Genomic DNA, 18160 nt, shown 5'->3' on the forward strand with positions numbered 1-18160 from the left:
GTTGAAGTGGATGGGACTCTGGCTCCGCATTCTTATCTCCCAATTCTCTAGACAGTGCTCCTGCCTCTTTTATGCATTCTGTAGAATTATGCATAAAAGATACTAACAAACAGGAATCAAAGTTAGAAGACACTGAAATAAATAAACTTGGTTTCTGCTTTGAGTGACTAGGCCAGTGCAATTCTGCTTACTCCTCTTTCTAGGTTGTAATGTTTCTGTCTGCCTTAAATAATTCACGATCATCTCTAGATATATAAACTTCCTATTTACCTGGTCTAACTGATCTGGCCAGTATGGACCCCAGCTTCCCGAGTATGGTCAGAGAGAGCCTGGGCTTTGCAGCCTGGGCTACCACTTTAGCAACTTTTTGGTTGGGCTTACGGTATGTCTACACTGCAATAAAACACAAACAGCTGGTCCATGTCAGCTGACTCACAGGGCTCGGGCTGCGGGGCTACAAAATTGCAGTGTAGATGTCCATACTTGGGCTCTGTGATACTGCAAAGGGAGGGAGCCCAGGCTGCAGACTGAGCCTGAACGTCTACGCTGCAGTCTTATAGCCCCACAAACCCGAGTCAGCTGACATGGGGAAGTTACAGGTGTTTTATTGCAGTGTAAATATACCCTTAGAGTTCATGGACTTGGCAGTGGGTATGCACTTCTTATTCAGCTTGGCTCATTCACAATTCTCTGACCATGGAGACCTTTCTCAGTGCCATGTTTTTCTTTGGTCCTATCTTCACCTCCCTTTTTATTGGTGCTTAGGGGATGGGTTTTTTTTGTTTTGTTTGTTAGCATGAAGTGATTTTTATTTTATTCAGATAGGAAAAGGCTGCTCTTAGGGTGAACTGAGGAAGCTTCAGCAAACAGTTTCTGTTTCTTGCCAGGCAAACCCCAATATATGATCCCTGTAAAATAGTTTGTTTGCAACAGTACAAGAAAATCGTGAAATAAATAGTTCACAACATTTCTTCATTTATTTGCAATGTGTAATGCTTGGTTTAATCCCCGAATAGAAGATATCTGTTCTTTTTACTTGATAACCACAGACCCATTTAATAAGCAAACCCTAAATCACACACCCCTGTTGGAGGCTGAAGTTTACAGAAAGGATATCGGCAACTTTCATCATAATAGATAATTTTCACAAGTTGAAGCTGGCACATACTGTGTGAGTTTTGATTGGTTATTTAAGTGCAGATAGTGCTCACTGCTCAATAAGATACAAGGAGGAATTCTGTCCCCTGTCCCAAAGAGCTTACATTTTAACAGCACTTTTAATCTAAGCAGCTGGTTTCAGAACCTATGGCTGTGACTTTACATTACTTTTGTTAACTTAAGTTCCTTGATTCTGTGCAATGCATTTTATGGGCTCAACAAACTTATGTCCCAGGCAGCAAGAAAGTAATTATTTTTAACCTGAATGTAATAAAACATTGAGAATCAGACTGCTAAATATGGCAGCTTATGCAGCTACTGTGAACATATTTAAAAAAAATAAAATAAAATAGGTAAGTTCCTAATGGAATAAGGAGTATAACCACAGACATAGCTGAAACCTGTTTGGCTTTCTTCCATTCTTAAATGTAAATGACTAAGAATTCCAGTTGATCTTTGCAGACAATATAGTGAACTGTTCTGTGTTACTCTTTATGATTATTTATAAAACACTGGCAGGGTGCTAACTAGTGCACCATACATGGAACCAAAGAAGATGTTGTCTGTGTCCCAAGCAGCTGTTGATCTTTATAGTTTTGACGGAGCACTCTGAAAAAGTGGTTTCAGGTACCTTGCATAGGCCCGGCTCACCTGTGGAAGAGGGAGCATATAGGAAGGTATCAGCAGTGACTAAGGAGAAACAATGATTTCTCAATAACTCAGAATGATCTTTGAAGTGTAATTTTTAAAAAATATGCTACAGTAGTGTGTAATGCCCCCCAACCCGGTACCTGGGATCCCCCAACATTGTTAATATGCAGTGCTGCTCATCAAAATGAGGATGCAAAGCATTTAATTTTGGAAGGCACATTTTTAACTTGAATATTCACCAAAGGCAAACTTCAAATTGTGCATTCATTTGTAAACTAGTGGTACCTGGTTTGCTGGGAAAAGTACTAAGGTAAAATCTTGTTTAAGTAGGTGAGCTGTGTTTTTAAATTAAAAAAGAAACCCCAATGTAGCATGAACAGTGATGTTAACTCACCGTTAATGTGATGTTAGAAATGAAGGCAGTGTGCTAAGAATACAGTGTGTGGGTGGGGGAAGAGGGAGGTTACCTTGTTTAAAACTTATACCCTCTACTGCTTAAACATAAACATACTTATTGATAAGTAGTGATAAAAGTACCCGTGAATATGCAGCCTGTTAATACAGAGTGTGTAACTATCATATCTTTCCATGGTGTTAAATTGTACATATATAGATTTTGTGCATGTTGTTTGCCTTTTCACAGTGGTAGTTCAGAGCTATAAATAAAAAATAATGTTCCAGCCAGAGGGCTGGACAGCTCTGGCTACTGTAATAGGAGATAGAGCCCCGGACCTCTAGATTGCCTGTTCAGATCCGGTCCTGGTCACCGGTGACTGAAAGACCATCTGATGGCTTTTAGGGTGGTCTTGTTGCAGCAGGGCTCATGACAAGACACCTTTTTAAATGGTACTAGTAGGCCTCTGCTGAGACTGCCAAGGAACGAAAGGGCCTGGCCAAACCCGGTCCCCACTTACAGGGCATTTCCTTCAGAAAAGGGCAGTGGCAGACTGGCACAGTAGTATGGAGAATCATGCAGTGGCGTTACTATGCTGTACCTATTATGTGCTTAAACTGGATTTCAGGCTCTAGCAGTGTCAGGCCAATGCCTTCTGCGAACGTTGAATTCACTGAACAACCAGTGCACATGCAGGTCTAAACTTATAAGGTTCCGATTACTGCACCAGAACCAAACCATGCTTCTTACTGGTTGTTCTGCACATGGAACAAGGGCAGACGTGGCTCTGACGTCCTGCTTGAGCAGCTCTTTATAGACGGACGTGTGGCTGTGCAGTGCCCAACTGATGTCAGTACAGATCCATCCACATGGAGTCGATTGCTCGAGCAGAGCCTCAGTCATTAAACTCTCAGATTCTGAGCCGTGCATGTAATGGGCACAAGTCAATACTCCGTTCCAAGGAACACACTGTTGTTTTTAGGTTTCAGAGTAACAGCCGTGTTAGTCTGTATTCGCAAAAAGAAAAGGAGGACTTGTGGCACCTTAGAGACTAACCAATTTATTAGAGCATAAGCTTTCGTGAGCTGTATGCTCTAATAAATTGGTTAGTCTCTAAGGTGCCACAAGTCCTCCTTTACTGTTGTTTTTAGCTTCTGGCCTCAAAATTCCAACCTGTCAGTCCACTTGCTTTCTCCTGGCTGTTTTCCATTTTTCAGCCTTTAATGTTATATGTCTAAATAATGTGTGCCTAAGCTAATGTGTAGGTGCCGGCAGTTTGTAGCCCACTGTCCTTACCTGTTGGTTGGTTGGGGATTTTTGAGCCCACTCGTAAAGCCGTTGGTAGATATGTCCGTCATAACAGCCAAGTGCAGAATTTAAACTTTCATCAGTGAAGTCGAAAGCATCCGCTAGTGGCACGGCATCATTCCTAGGGAAGCAAATGGACCGCACTCACTGCAGGGTTAACGAAATCCTTACCGCTTTGCAGGGGCCGAATGGGGGGAAACAATTTCATATTTGCTGTTGGGTATTTACTGTAGTGTGAAAAAACCTGGTGATTTAGGAACTAATGTTCCTGGTTTTGGGGAGAGATTATCGGCCAATATACCTTAATTTGTGAGAGGCAGATTGTCCATTGTGCCGAGCCTTCTCTTCTCCCGTTGGGGTCAATGGCAGTTGAAGGTGCTTGGCACCTCCGTGGATTGGTCCCTGACTCAGGATTGAATCTTATGCGATGCACTTAAGCAGCAGGCCCTGCAGCTTGTGCCTTAAGGTGGCCTGATGGGCTTAAGTGGTTCCCAGACTTGTGCTGGCCCTCAGCACAGGGGTATTTTTCACTTCTAGATGGTATTTTACATGGCAATCGCATCTTGCCCCCACACAATTAAAAGCCGTGACACTGTCATTTTAATGAAATGCAAATCTTAATAATTGTATTAGGAATTCACTGCTTGATACTGCTGCCACTGGTAAAATAGTTATCTAAGAGATTTCATTTTACAAAGCTTTTAAACAGCATTACTAATTGGAAAAAAAAATTTGATAAGAGGATTTATATTTTAAAATGACAATGTTTATTTCCCTCACAAAATGATGAAGTTCTGGTTTTAGTGCCTTTGAAAAATAAATGGAGGAAATTAAAGTGGAATTACAATAATATGCCTCCAAATTATATTTACTTGTTAGAAAAGCTGCTTAAAAAATAGGGTCTCAACAAGCGATGGATAATGTCATCATATAAACAAAGAACTAAGCAATGGGTCAAATACCGTGTTGGTTTCAAAATGTCTGTAAATCTACACATGTTAAGACTTCCTCAGGGACACAGAGCTTTCAGTATATTGAGATAAACGTAATATATCGAATGGCTCATCCAGTATCCTAGCTCTGGCCCCGATTCAGAGAAGCATTTACGTATATGCTTGACTTTAAGCACCTGAGTAGTGACTAGTGATGAGGTGCTTAAATACTTTGCTGGATCTTGGCCTCTGACAATAGCCAGTACCAGCTGCAGGAAATGCTGTACTAGGTAGTTCTGAAATAACCTGTGTGACGCTACATCCCCATATTTTTCATAGAAATATTGTTATGATGTGATTATTACATAACTAAGATGTATTTTAAGCAAGATGGGTCATGTGAGATACCATTGGAAAGGTTATGATTTACTGAATATGATCCTATTTGCATGCTTGTATCATTTTTGTATCTGAAGTTAGGAATATTGTCTGTGCAGCTATTACAAATGTGCGTACACCTGGGGAATGCGCACTAGACAGAATGCAATCAGTCTAGATTGCTGGCTGGAAAGGACCATTAGGAAGAACAATAGGTCTTAGAAGATGGTAGTCTCCCACCTTCCTGGGAAGTCTTCCTGAGGATGTTACAACCAGCCTTTGAGTTGTGGCTGCAGGGTCACCTGGTACTGGAATCCATCTTGGAATACCAGTGTTTTTTCACTGACTGGCGTGGGAACTAAGTTTAGAAACTAAGTTTTGCTATATGCAAAAGCTATTTAAGGCAGGGGAGTGACCTCAATGTGGTTCGTTCTTCACTGTCTCCCTACAAAAGTTGACTGTGAAAAAAAACACCTAAGACTGAACAGGGGAAGAAAGGACTGAACCCAAGCTAGAAGGTCTCTGGCCTGTGGAAGAAACACCTGGAGTTTTAAGCTGCAAGCAAGAGCAGCTGGCCTTCAAGAACCTCTGCAATCTGCCTAAAACAACATTTAGGGTGAGAATTTGCTAGTTTTAACCAGTTTCTTTAGTATATTAACCTTAGCTTGCGTGTTTGTTTCATTTGCTACATAATCTACTTTGATCTGTTTGCTATCCCTTATAATCACATAAAATCTACCTTTTGTAGTTAATAAACTTGTTTTGTTTTGTCTTAACCCAGTCTGGGGAATTCATAACGGGGCGGGGGGGGGAAGCTGTTGCATATCTCTCTCCACATTGACGGAGGGAGTGAATTTCATGAGCTTACGCTGTACAGTTCTCTGTCCAGCGCAAGATGGTGTATTTTGGGTTTGCGCTGTGGGGGTGGGGTGGGGGGTTCACTTGAGTATCTGGGCAGTTCCTTAGCTGAAGCCATCCCATGCAGGGGCTAGTCAGAAAGCCTGTTTGCATGTTACAACAGCTGGATGTGTCCCTACCTCTATGTATGCTGGTGAAAGAGCGAGACTGGGAGTGGGTCTGCAGCTTGTCACAGCAGTACAGTTAGTTAAAGGGAGCCCACTCTGGTGTGTCAGGTGGGCTCAGTGGTACCCGACCTCCAGGGGCACCCTGAGGGAAACCTGTCACAACCCGCTTATATGGGAAGTTTCTTCCGAGCCCCTGTCAATGAGATTGTCTCATGTCCCAAAGCTGGAGTGTTTGTATCCCTTTCAGACTCTTGGTTGTTTTCATTTTAATCCTAAATATTGACTCCATGCATGTTTTCATTATCCCATAGAAATGGGCACTCCTTTCTTGAGTCCTGTTAAATTCTTGACCTCAGCAGTATCTTTGACTATGAGTTCCATGGGCTAAGGTCTTCTGAAAATTCGGTTTAGGTTTGCTACCTTTTGAATCCTGGTTTAGAAATTCTAATAAAAATGTGTGTGCCTCAATTGTGATTTTCTAGTCCACCGTGTAGGGTGTACTCTTACTAGTGTGTGCAAAATCCCAGTTACCTCACTTGGTCAACAACTTAGTCTAAAGTCCCAATGAAACTGAATATCTAAATTGCTGTGCTGTATTATGGAAAGTAAATCCTATGTGAAAACAGCTTTTTAAACGTTGTAAGGGATTAATTTACTATGCTATCTGAGAAATGACTCAGTGGCTAATTCTGTTTTTGTTTAAAGGTCATGGCTGAAAAACTTTTAATCTTTTCTGATTATATCCAAACATGACTTTGAAACAAACTAAGAAATCTTGTAAAATGGCAGAAAGCATTCAGTGTGTGAAGGGTTATTTCATTTATAGGGTTAGCATGTACTACTGGATGTTTAAAAGCTACAAGACACTCTGCATGGTTGCTATTTAACTTCCTAGTTTAAATCGTTTTTCTCTAAATGGTGGAATAATTTAAAGCCACAGTCAGGGTAAAATTGTACATAAAAAATTCTTGCTTGTGTTGCTAATAACCTCTTAGATTTTAGAAATGGTTGCAATTATAATAATCTAACTTTTCATAGATTTATAGATATTAAGGTCAGAAGGGACCATTATGATCATCTAGTCTGACCTCCTGCACAACGCAGGCCATAGAATCTCACCCACCCACTCCTGCAAAAAACCTCTCACCTATGTCTGAGCTATTGAAGTCCTCAAATCGTGGTTTAAAGACTTCAAGGAGCAGAGAATCCTCCAGCAAGTGACCCATGCCCCATGCTACAGAGGAAGGCGAAAAACCTACAGGGCCTCTGCCAATCTGCCCTGGAGGAAAATTCCTTCCCGACCCCAAATATGGCGATCAGCTAAACCCTGAGCATATGGGCAAGATTCACCAGCTAGATACCCAGAAAAGAATTTTTTGTAGTAACTCAGATCCCACCCCATCTAACATCCCATCACAGGCCATTGGGCCTATTTATCATGAATATTTAAAGATCAATTAATTACCAAAATCATGTTATCCCATCATACCATCTCCTCCATAAACTTATCGAGTTTAATCTTAAAGCCAGATAGGTCTTTTGCCCCCACTGCTTCCCTTGGAAGGCTATTCCAAAAGTTCACTCCTCTGATGGTTGGAAACCTTCATCTAATATCAAGTCTAAACTTCCCAATGACCAGTTTATATCCATTTGTTATTGTGTCCACATTCGTACTGAGCTTAAATAATTCCTTTCCCTCACCGGTATTTATCCCTCTGATATATTTACAGAGAGCAATCATATCTCCCCTCAGCCTTCTTTTAGTTAGGCTAAACAAGCCAAGCTCCTTGAGTCTCCTTTCATAAGACAGGTTTTCCATTCCTCGGATCATCTTAATAGCCCTTCTCTGTACCTGTTCCAGTTTGAATTCATCCTTCTTAAACATGGGAGACCAGAACTGCACACAGCATTCCAGGTGAGGTCTCACCAGTGCCTTGTATAACGGTACTAAACCCTCTTTATCTCTACTGGAAATACCTCGCCTGATGCATCCCAAGGCTGCATTAGCTTTTTTCATGGCCATATCACATTGGCGGCTCATAGTCATCCTATGATCAACCAATACTCCAAGGTCCTTCTCCTCCGTTACTTCTAATTGATGTGTCCCCAGCTTATAACTAAAATTCTTGTTATTAATCCCTAAATGCATGACCTTGCACTTTTCACAATTAAATTTCATCCTATTACTATTACTCCAGTTTACAAGGTCATCCAAATCTTCCTATGTGATATCCCGGTCATGAAGTCAATGAATTACATTTTGCACTGTCACCTGTAGTTGGTTTAATTTTTATTTTATTTTGTGCTTCTCATGCAGTAGCCCAATGCCACATTGACTGTTGTGTGTGTGAGAAAAGTCTTATGTGCATGCAACTCTTTTTAAACTGAAATGCTGAGTTTAAAGTACCTGAGACATTTCCTTTAATTGGTAGTAACGTTTTAATTATAAAAAATAAGATATTTAAAAGCGGGCAATTTATGAAATCCTGAGAACTTTTTTTTTTCCTTCAGACCTCTAAGGGTTTAAATCTGTGTAACTGTAAAAATAAAGCTTGCATATAGACCTTGTGTACAAATGTAAACCTGACATCCCATCAGGCTTGGTGATGGTGACACACTTAACCATCCTTAACAATTATTTAACATAATTTCCCCCCTCTTGTGGGACATGGGGGGGAAGCTGCTGTTTAACTTTCTTATGTTATCATAGCTTACCGAATGACAGCGAGTAGGTCCAGGTAGGATGCAGTCACCATGTCCATTTGATCCCCAGATATGTACCCAGCATGCAGGAAATCTCCCGTGTTTGAGAAGATACCATGTAATGCAAAAAGGTCACAAAGGTGTTTCAAAATCTTCTGGATTTCAGCCTCGTTTTTAAGTTTCTCCACTGTGTCTATGAAGTTTTTCACAATGATGTAGTGGCAGTGAGCCTAGAAAAGAGTTACATTCAACTATGAATGCATCCTCATAAATGTCTCCAGTGATGAGGGCTATGCTGAGTGACCTAAACAGTCTAGCAAAGGGTATAAAACCTTTCACTTTCACTGGCCATTTTCTGCCAGTTTTTATTCTGGTTAGGCCATTCACATTCATGTTTGACTTCTACAGCATGGAAGAGAAGGGGGGACAGTAATAATCACCACTGGGATACTGATAAGCAGGGGGTCTCAAACTTCATTGCACCGCGACCCCCTTCTGACTATGAAAATTACTACATGACCCCAGGATGGGGGACCGAAGCCTGAGCCCATCTGAGCCTCTCTGTCCCGGGCGGGGGGTCCAAAGCCGAAGCCCAAAGATTTCAGCCCCCGGTGGGGGGCCTGTAACCTGAGCCCCACTGCCCAGGGCTAAAGCCTTTGGGCTTTGGCCCCAGCCCTGAGTGGTGGGCTCGGGCTTCGGCCTCAGCAAGTCTAATGCCAGCCCTGGCAACCCCATTAAAACGGGGTCACAACCCACCGTTTGAGAACCACTGTGATAAAGATTAGAAAAATCCTTCTGAACTTGGTTTACTCTTATTCAAAATATTGTCAGCGAGCATTCCAGGCAATCTGAATGGCAGAAACGCACTGAAACCCATTGCACTGAATCCCCACAAGGCTGTTTGATTATGTGTGGACTGAGGGGGGGAAAACAAATCCGTTCAACTGAAGATATCGCACTGGAGCCGCGTGCAGCACTCAACCTTCCCAGGAGCTCAGAACTAAGGAGACTTCAGTCTTTCTTCAGGGAGTGACAAATGAATGCGCATCTTTCCAATTAATTATTATTGATTATTCATATTACTACAGTGCCTTGGAGCCCTAGTCCTGGGCCAGGACCCTGTTGTGCTTGGTTCTGTACAAACAGAACAAAAGAAGTCCCTGCCCCAAGGAGCTGACAATGCTTTTGTTGTTTGAGGTAATTGATGGAAGTCCTTTTGGCTGCTGACCCAAAGCAAAAGAAATGAGCCCTGCTAACGGGCATAATTAGCTGAACATTTGAACTCTGAAGTGAAATATGCAAACTGAGTTAATCCTAAACTTCTGTGCTTAATGATTCACCCGAGCAGTCTATGTGGGAGTAGTGGAGAGGGTGAATTCTGCCCAGAAATAATACAAATAATATCTTTTTCTCCCTCTGAAATCCTCTTGGTATTTTCTAGTGTGGTAAAGATGTCACAGAATGATGCGTGTTCAGGGCTGTCTTCAGTGAACTAGGAAGTGTGGTGGGAAAAGTTACAAATGACCATGCTTTGTGTTCTAATTCCATTCCTGGGTTGGGTGGGTCACACGCACGCGTGTATGTACCTGGGGAATTCAGCACAGAACTCAAGCTTCACTTCGTTTTCACTCTTGGTCTGCCATTCTCTTTTACTCAACGCTGTGTTTTCCCTTGATAAACACCTTATACAATCAATATTTTGTTTATTTACAAATCCTGGTCAAATTCTGTCTGTCACTCTCTCCGCTGACAGGTTTCAGAGTAACAGCCATGTTAGTCTGTATTCGCAAAAAGAAAAGGAGTACTTGTGGCACCTTAGAGACTAACCAATTTATTTGAGCATAAGCTTTCGTGAGCTACAGCTCACTGCATCCGATGAAGTGAGCTGTAGCTCACGAAAGCTTGTGCTCAAATAAATTGGTTTGTCTCTAAGGTGCCACAAGTCCTCCTTTTCTTCTCTCTCCGCTGACTGACCTTCTATTCCACAGTTGATAGGGCATTCCTGGCCCTTATTTATCCTAGTCTTGTGATGCATGGGCCATTTCTCCCATCCCTGCCTGCCCACCACCAAGATCATGGACTATGGAAGTCAATGGGGAGGGGTGGGGTTCAGTCCTTGATTTGAATGAGTGCAGGATCAAGCCTGCATTCCAGATTTTTGCACAGAGAAGGCTGAATGAAAATGTTTTGTTTATTGGCCTTGATCCCTTTCTCTGGGGGTCAGGAGAGGAGAGGGCAGGCTCCAAAATGGATGCTTTTATTTCAATTTCTTTCCATTTGAAATGTATCTAATTGATTCATTGGACAATTTTGGGGAAAACTTCTAACTAAAAAAATCTTTGTTCCATTCAAACTGTTTCACAGAAAAGAATTCCAGTTTTTCAATCATCCCCAATAATAAATGCTGCACTTTTTTTTTTTTTTTTTTTTACTTATCCATCCTGAATATCCTGCTCCACTGAGGCTGCCTGCAGCTCTTCCATCTACCAGAAAGGGTGAAAACAAACATGCTGGGCAGCTGGCTGGCCTGTAATGCCATTAGAGAGAGCCATTATTGCTCAAAGTAGATTTAGTTACTTCTGCTTTTGAAAGATTACATTGACCTGGAAGACCATAGAGCACTGTTTCTTTTGAAAGTGCGATTAGTCTGAGAGGAATAACCGCTCTAATGTTTTCGAAGGCATGGGGTAGTATTTTCCTGGTGGGAATCACTTGCACTTTTGTTGTGAACTTTGGCTGCTGGATTAAGCACACTGGGTGCAGTTTCCTGTTTAAGGGGACATCTAAGCAATGCTGCTGCAGTTAAGTGGTCAGTTTCCTTTATACACCACCCATGTGAGGGATCTATACTTTGTCCAGTTTAATTTGGACAGTCTCACACTGATGCTGAGCATACAAGCACACATTTCAGAAGAAATTAGATTTTAAAACTTTTTAATTTTAGTAAAACAAATGACCTATAGATCTTTATTTTCAAAAATGTTCTCCTTTAGATAAAAAGGGTACAAGAGGATAACTTTATTTTTAACATAGTTGCAGCAAAATATGAAACTTTGCAGAGAACTTATCTTGATCTGTTGCCTACTAGAGACATAATGAAATTCCAAGTGTTTTAATTTCCCCCTTGAATGAGATTTCTGTAATGGTTCCCCCGGTGTGCTCCATTTAAGAGCTGAAGTGTAGAGAGTGTTAACTCGGCTGTCTCAGCACATTTCAGTGTGGGGAATGTATATTTTGCCTGCCTGAATTCTCACATCAGTTTCTTCAGGATATCCGGTCATTTTCAGGTCTCGCTAAATTGATCTTATTTATTCCTTTGCTTTCTTTTAAGGTGGAAATTACAGTATCAGACTTATCACTGTTCCTGTTTTTTGGGAGGAGAAATACTTTTTAAAGCTAAAAAGGAAATAATAGGCCTAATTGCCCCTGGGTGCTACTCTAAGAGACTTCAACACACTTACGTTGGGGGTAAATTTTGCCCCAGTGACCCTACAACTTTTTCCGATTCCGGCACTGAGGTCCAAAGGAAACGAATGAACATTTTCAATGGCAATTGAGTTAAATGGTGATTTGTGACAGCGCGTTCCAGTGCAGAGAGAACGGAACTGGGAGCCAGTTCCGCTGCTACTGGCTGATGAGTGACCATGGGTGAGTCACTTCACCTCTCTATGGATTCTGTTTCCCCTCCTGTCTCTTGTTTTCTTGACTGTAACCTCTTTGGGACAGGAAGTGTCTTTCACTCTGATTGTACTGTACCTAGCACAAGGGGGCTCTGATCTCAGCTGGGAGCTCTAGGTATAAGCTGTATGGAATAGAATACAATAGAATAGGTGCTTCTGTCATACGAACAGTAAATAATTGGGAATATGACTAAATCTGTTTAAGCTGACCATGGGTTCCTTTTGTCTGTTGTTAGCCATATCTAGTAGGGCTATGGAATACTGGATTTGTACTAACCTTCGCAGCCTGGACAAGCTGTATTGTGCACTTGTTCCATGCCTCATACTGTTCTGCTCCTGACTGAACCAAAGCCTGTAGTTTGGTTGCTGCATTTCCGAGGAGCCTGGGAAGAAAATTATTTGTATTGTACATGTCTATAAACACACTCTATATTCACCACTGGTGAACTGTCATCTCTGCGAAAACGGCATGATGAGGTTTTGCTGAATTTAAACTGCTGCCTCCTTTTCTTAAGCTAAGAAGCCGATTTAGGTGGTTTTCTTATTTGTGATGAAAGGTTTGAATTCAAGGACTGCTTGGGTGTTAACCTTGGAAAAGTTCCTCCTCCGGCCCCTTTTGACTCACCTGGTTGCTCTGTGCCGATAGGCCTCTGCGTAAATGTCTGGTTTGAGAAAGTCCGTCTTGGTCCAGGCCTTACACTTTCCCGAGCCCACTGAAGACAGATAGGCGACGGAGGCAGGGATGGGCTGGCCGGAGTGAGCTGCTGCAAGGCACTTTACCAGAAACCTGACAGCAGGGGGACAGAATGGGTCCTCAGCTCGGTATGGTTCCAAAATTGCAGCATGTCCTGAAAGTGACCCCTGTTGAGGAGACCTGAGGCTTCTTGAGCTGAAGCCAGATGCAAACCCTGGGAAGTGTATTTGAATACATATTGGGTCATGGTTTGGAAACCTGGGGAGTTACTGTCAAAATGTAGGACCCTTTACCCTCTGGTATGAGGTGGGGAAAGAGGTTCCTCATTTCCCTGTCACAAGCTCCTGTCTCCTCCTGTGCATCCCCCCCGGACTGCATCAGATTTGACATCCAGCTAGCCAAGCAAGGCTGGACAGATCCTACACCCCGTGTTAAGCAATAACTCCTTTTGGCTGCTTAGTAACCCAAGCTGCTCCCCACTCCTCTATGGGAGCCAAGCACTCTGCCTCCATGGTGCACAGAGCCTGGGGAAAGAACATGGCTTTGCGAGTCGGGCTTAACTAGTGGACTTCAAACCTGGGTTGAATTTTAGTTTAGTTTTCATGTTAGAACACGCATCCTTAAAGAATCTGTTTGTTGCAGATGCAATAGGCTGCACTGGACCTGTTTGTTCTGTGCAAACTACTGCAAGGTGTCATGAGCCTCTCTGTGTGGTTAGGGAGGAGCAGTGAGTTCCTATGACCCGTCAAAAGTCTAAAATCCACCAATCAGTTAACAGGGATTTTGTTTTCTGTGTGCTGTTTGCAGCAACCTGATGTGATGGGCCTGGCTTTCCACAGGGTCTGTCTAATGTTTGTGTCCTGATGAATGTCTAGAATTGGTGTTGATATTGCTGTTAACAGGATTCCATCTGTGTGATAATTAGATTGTTCTCTTTAAAACTGCATGAGCCACAAAACTAGGATAGTTAAAGGCAATTTGTGTTTGGTGCATTTATCCCCTTAAAAAAAAAAACCTGCATAAGCATGAAAGATGTTGACATGAGAGCCCCAAATACTGAATCCAGGGGTGAAAGTAAGTTAGAGGACTTACTGGTACACCGGAGTCCTGAACAGGGGGCGTGGCCTCAACCGGAAGAGGCAGGGACTTGAATCCCTTAAATTTTGAGATGGTAAACTTGTTCCACTTAGACCAGGCTGTGGTCTGTTCCAGTGATGTTGTTTTCCTTTGGATACATGGTCTGCTAATTATCTGCAGTGGATAAAACGCAGGAAAGGTGCAGTGCTAACATCTAATTGGAGTAATGAAACATGCACTTAGCTAAAATGGGAAAAATCTAGTCCATGTCCCGAGAGAGCGAGAGAGCGAGATCCACCCCACCCCTCCTCCACTACCCACCCCCTGCGTTTGCTGGCAGTACCTGCAGCAATGCACAGACAGGACGGATGGTCATCTGGATTTAAAGGGCCGGGACTCCAGCTGCCGTAGTGGTGGCTGGGAGCCCGGGGCCCTTTAAACCACCCCTGAGCTACCAGCTGCAGAGGCGGCTGGGAGCCCCGGGGCTCGGGGGCGATTTAAAGGGCCCAGGACTCCAGCTACCGCAGCAGAGCCCGGGCCCTTTAAATCACTGAGGAGCCCTGGGGGCTCCCGGCTGCCACCGCTACCCCGGGGCTCGGGGCTCTGGCAGAGCTTTAAAGGGCCTGGGACTCTGCTGTGGTAGTGGCTGCCGGAGCCCCGAGCCCGTTAAATCCCCGCCTGAGCCCTGCTGCCCAAGCCCTGGGGTAGCGGCGGCGGGGCTCTGGCGGGGATTTAAAGGGCCCCAGGGCTCCAGCCGCCGCTACTGCCCCGGGCCTTTAAATCCCTGCTTGAGCCCTGCTACCCGAGCCCTGGGGTAGAGGTGTGTGGGGGGGCTCCGTCGGGGATTTAAAGGGCCCCAGGGCTCCAGCCGCTGCTACCGCCCCAGCCCTTTAAATCTCCTCCAGAGCCCTGCCACCGCTACCCCAGGGCTTCGGCAGCAGGGCTCCGGTGGGGATTTAAATGGCCCCAGGGCGGTAGTGGGGGCTGGAGCTCCGGGGCCCATTAAATCCCGGCCGGAGCCCCGCCGCAACTTACCCCAGGGCTTTAAATTGCTGTCTGGGAAAGCCGGTCCAGGTATGGCGCACCGGCTTGCTTTCACCTCTGACTGAATCTCTTTTTCCATGCACAGGGAGACAGACAGAAGCAGTGTGAGCTTCACCACCAAGTCCCATTGACGTGACTCAGCCTTGAGCTGGATGGACCATCTCCAGAAGCAATAGGCTACAGTACAGAGGTCATCTCTGAGTCCGTCCTGTCTGTGCATTGCTGCAGGTACTGCCAGCAAATGCAGTGGGTGGGTAGTGGTGGAGGGGTGGGGTGGATCTCGCTCTCTCGGGACGTGGACTAGATTTTTCCCATTTTAGCTAAGTGCATGTTTTATTACTCAATTAGATGTTAGCACTGCACCTTTCCTGCGTTTTATCCGCTGCAGATAATTAGCAGACTATGTATCCAAAGGAAAACAACATTACTGGAACAGACCACAGCCTGGTCTAAGTGGAACAAGTTTACCTTCTCAAAATTTAAGCTTAATTTAAAATTACCTTAAAAGGCAACAAATTCCATTGAAAACTCTTTCCCTAACTGTTATTGTGTGGAGGGGTATTTTCACTTCACCTCCCCGTGACAAAAATCTTGAGGTAGGTACAACGTATCCAATCTGTTTACAAACCACCATCACCATGGAATCTCAAGACCCGGAGCAGTAGGGATGGACAGTGACTGTTTCTCCTCCTTTCCTGCCTGTGGGCGTGAAAACTGAATCATTTGTGAAATGGGTTTGATTTGGGCATGCATTATAGGAAAACTGTTGATGTCCTTAACTGCTTTGGAGAAGATGCTGTAGGGAGTGAGAGGACTCGGAGGCAGGTTATTACACAAACAGGAATGAATAGTTACCTGGCAGTCTGCAGGAACAGAACTGTGTTTTCCCCTTCGTAAATACAAGAAGCGACTAATTTAGTATACAAAAAAGGGAGTCCACTCAGCGCAGAGTAACCATGTCCTCCACAGGCTCTGAGACAGACCTCCGCCCCAGCCGTGCAGTAGTCTGTAATTATGGCTTTAAGGCCTGAAGTAAGTGCATGAAGCTGTATAAAGCAGACACATTGTTAACAGTGAAGGAGTTTGGCCTTTGGCCACACAATTTCTGTGATGAAGGCCATTAAAAGTTTATAAAAAGCTAAAGTACGGTATTCTCTGGTAAGTCTGACTACTTTAGTGTGGGTCCTCTGGCTGCAGGCAAACTCAAGGGCCTGATTTTTGTCCACTTGTGTCCTTGCAAATTTGCACATGCTCACACCATGTACGCTTTTTCTAAACCATGCTGCCTGGTGATTCATAGGCTAAGTCTACGTGGCCCCACAGTTTGGACTATGGGCATGTGACTTGCAGCATTCCTACACTGTAACTCTCTCACGTGGAACGAAAAGGTAGCTAGTTTGCATTAACTTAGTCCTGTTTGAAGAGGAGTGCATTGATACAAACTAGATCCCTTTTAATTCATGCTGCAGCATTCACATGAGGGAGTCTCAGGCTCCAGCTTCCTTATTTCTCTGGGGTGTTTAACCTCTGCCCCTTTTCCCCAAGGCCCCATGCCTGGTCTGCCTCTTTCTGCTCCGCCCCCACCTCACCTCTTCACGCCTTGTTCCCCCTACCCTGAGCGCACTCCTCACCCCAATTTACAGGCACTCACTGGTTTTCCCCCCAAAGTTACATACTGGTTCTCAGCCCAGAATAGTTTTGCCAACCCCCTAGGATTGTCCTGGCGTCTCCAGGAATTAAAGATTGATCTTTAATTAAAGATTGATATGTGATTAAACGTCCAGGAATATGTGCAACCAAAATTGGCAATCCTAGCCCAGAAGTTAATTTTTTGAGAGTGTGGAAAGACTGAAGTAAATCTGAGCCACGTTGATCTGTCGGATCATTAAAACAATGTTTTCTCAAGCTAAAAAAACCTTTCAAATGCTGTCTCTTGCATGCAGATAACTCTGGATGTCCAGATCTGAGTTGTAATCTCTCTGTGGGCCTTGGGCAAATAATTTAAGATCCTAGTGGTTCAGTTTCCCATCTGTCTAGTGGGGTGCTTTGTAAATTATTTGTGAGATCTAGGGATTAAAATGCACAGTGTGTGCAAATAATGGTAATGATTATTTTATTATTTTTGTTGCAAATTACCTCAGGTAGTGAATCAAAATTCCCCTGTTTGATCTCGGTGTATCCTTTGTTGTAGAACTCATTCACGAAGGCATTCATGAAATGAAAGGCATAGGCTGTTGCTAGCAGAGGTAGTAGCTTCTGTTGCTGAGTCTGGTAGTCTAGGATTTTTGCCTCTGGGTCACTGTAGGAAGATGATTTCTGATTATAAAGTATGGAAGGCTGTGGACAGCAATTATTATTAGTTTAGTTTGAAATGCCTTTGTAATCTAAAAAGAAAAGGAGTACTTGTGGCACCTTAGAGACTAACCAATTTATTAGAGCATAAGCTTTCGTGAGCTACAGCTCACTTCCTCAGATGCATATCGTGGAAACTGCAGCAGACTTTATATATACATATTTATATATATTTATATATACATATTTATATATATATAAAGCCTGCTGCAGTTTCCACGATATGCATCTGAGGAAGTGAGCTGTAGCTCACGAAAGCTTATGCTCTAATAAATTGGTTAGTCTCTAAGGTGCCACAAGTACTCCTTTTCTTTTTGCGAATACAGACTAACACGGCTGTTACTCTGAAATTTGTAATCTAAGGAGCCCAAGGTATTTTTGCTTTGCAAGCAGGCTCCTCTGGTCTGAAAGCAGCTCACAAACTGACCAACTCCTGCCAATGTTTCTGTAATAAAGGCACAGAAGGTTAAAGGTGCTTCAGCAAAATTTCTTCTTCAACTGGGGGAAAGAATAATCGAAAATAGAAGTGGAAAAGCCCTAGCAACAGCAACAACTTCATTACACAGAGACACACACTTACAGATTGTCTGGTGTTATTATTAGTATTAATAGTCCAATCCAAATGGTCAAACTTCAAAAGCTCTCTTGAATACAGAATGTGTATTTTTTAATGTGCACTGTTAGATTAAAGATTATAAAAGTATATAATACCTATCCTTTGGGTCAAACCCTACATTTCTTATGAAAATATTTGGACCTTACTG

At 43.3% G+C, this 18160-nt stretch overlaps 1 protein-coding gene across 4 annotated transcripts in view; it reads right to left on the minus strand.

Annotated features, from left to right (window-relative positions):
• Window positions 1-951: 951 nt before the first annotated feature.
• ACOX2 (acyl-CoA oxidase 2) overlaps window positions 952-18160 on the minus strand; it is a 30889-nt gene continuing 13680 nt past the window's right edge. For 2 of the 4 annotated variants that reach the window (XM_073350893.2, XM_073350894.2), the window contains exons 9-15: window positions 17181-17343; window positions 15900-16090; window positions 12855-13016; window positions 12507-12612; window positions 8562-8779; window positions 3500-3632; window positions 952-1809 (exon numbers count right to left, since the gene is read on the minus strand). In XM_073350893.2, coding sequence (XP_073206994.1) covers window positions 1747-1809; window positions 3500-3632; window positions 8562-8779; window positions 12507-12612; window positions 12855-13016; window positions 15900-16090; window positions 17181-17343 — 1036 coding nt within the window. In that variant the 3' untranslated portion in view covers window positions 952-1746. Of the gene's footprint in view, window positions 1810-3499; window positions 3633-8561; window positions 8780-11532; window positions 11914-12506; window positions 12613-12854; window positions 13017-15899; window positions 16091-17180; window positions 17344-18160 lie in introns of those variants that run through there. The other 2 variants (XM_073350895.2, XM_073350896.2) reach the window with 2 other exon arrangements.

Source organism: Lepidochelys kempii, chromosome 7 (assembly GCF_965140285.1).
Source record: "Lepidochelys kempii isolate rLepKem1 chromosome 7, rLepKem1.hap1, whole genome shotgun sequence".
Lineage (NCBI taxonomy): Eukaryota > Metazoa > Chordata > Testudines > Cheloniidae > Lepidochelys > Lepidochelys kempii.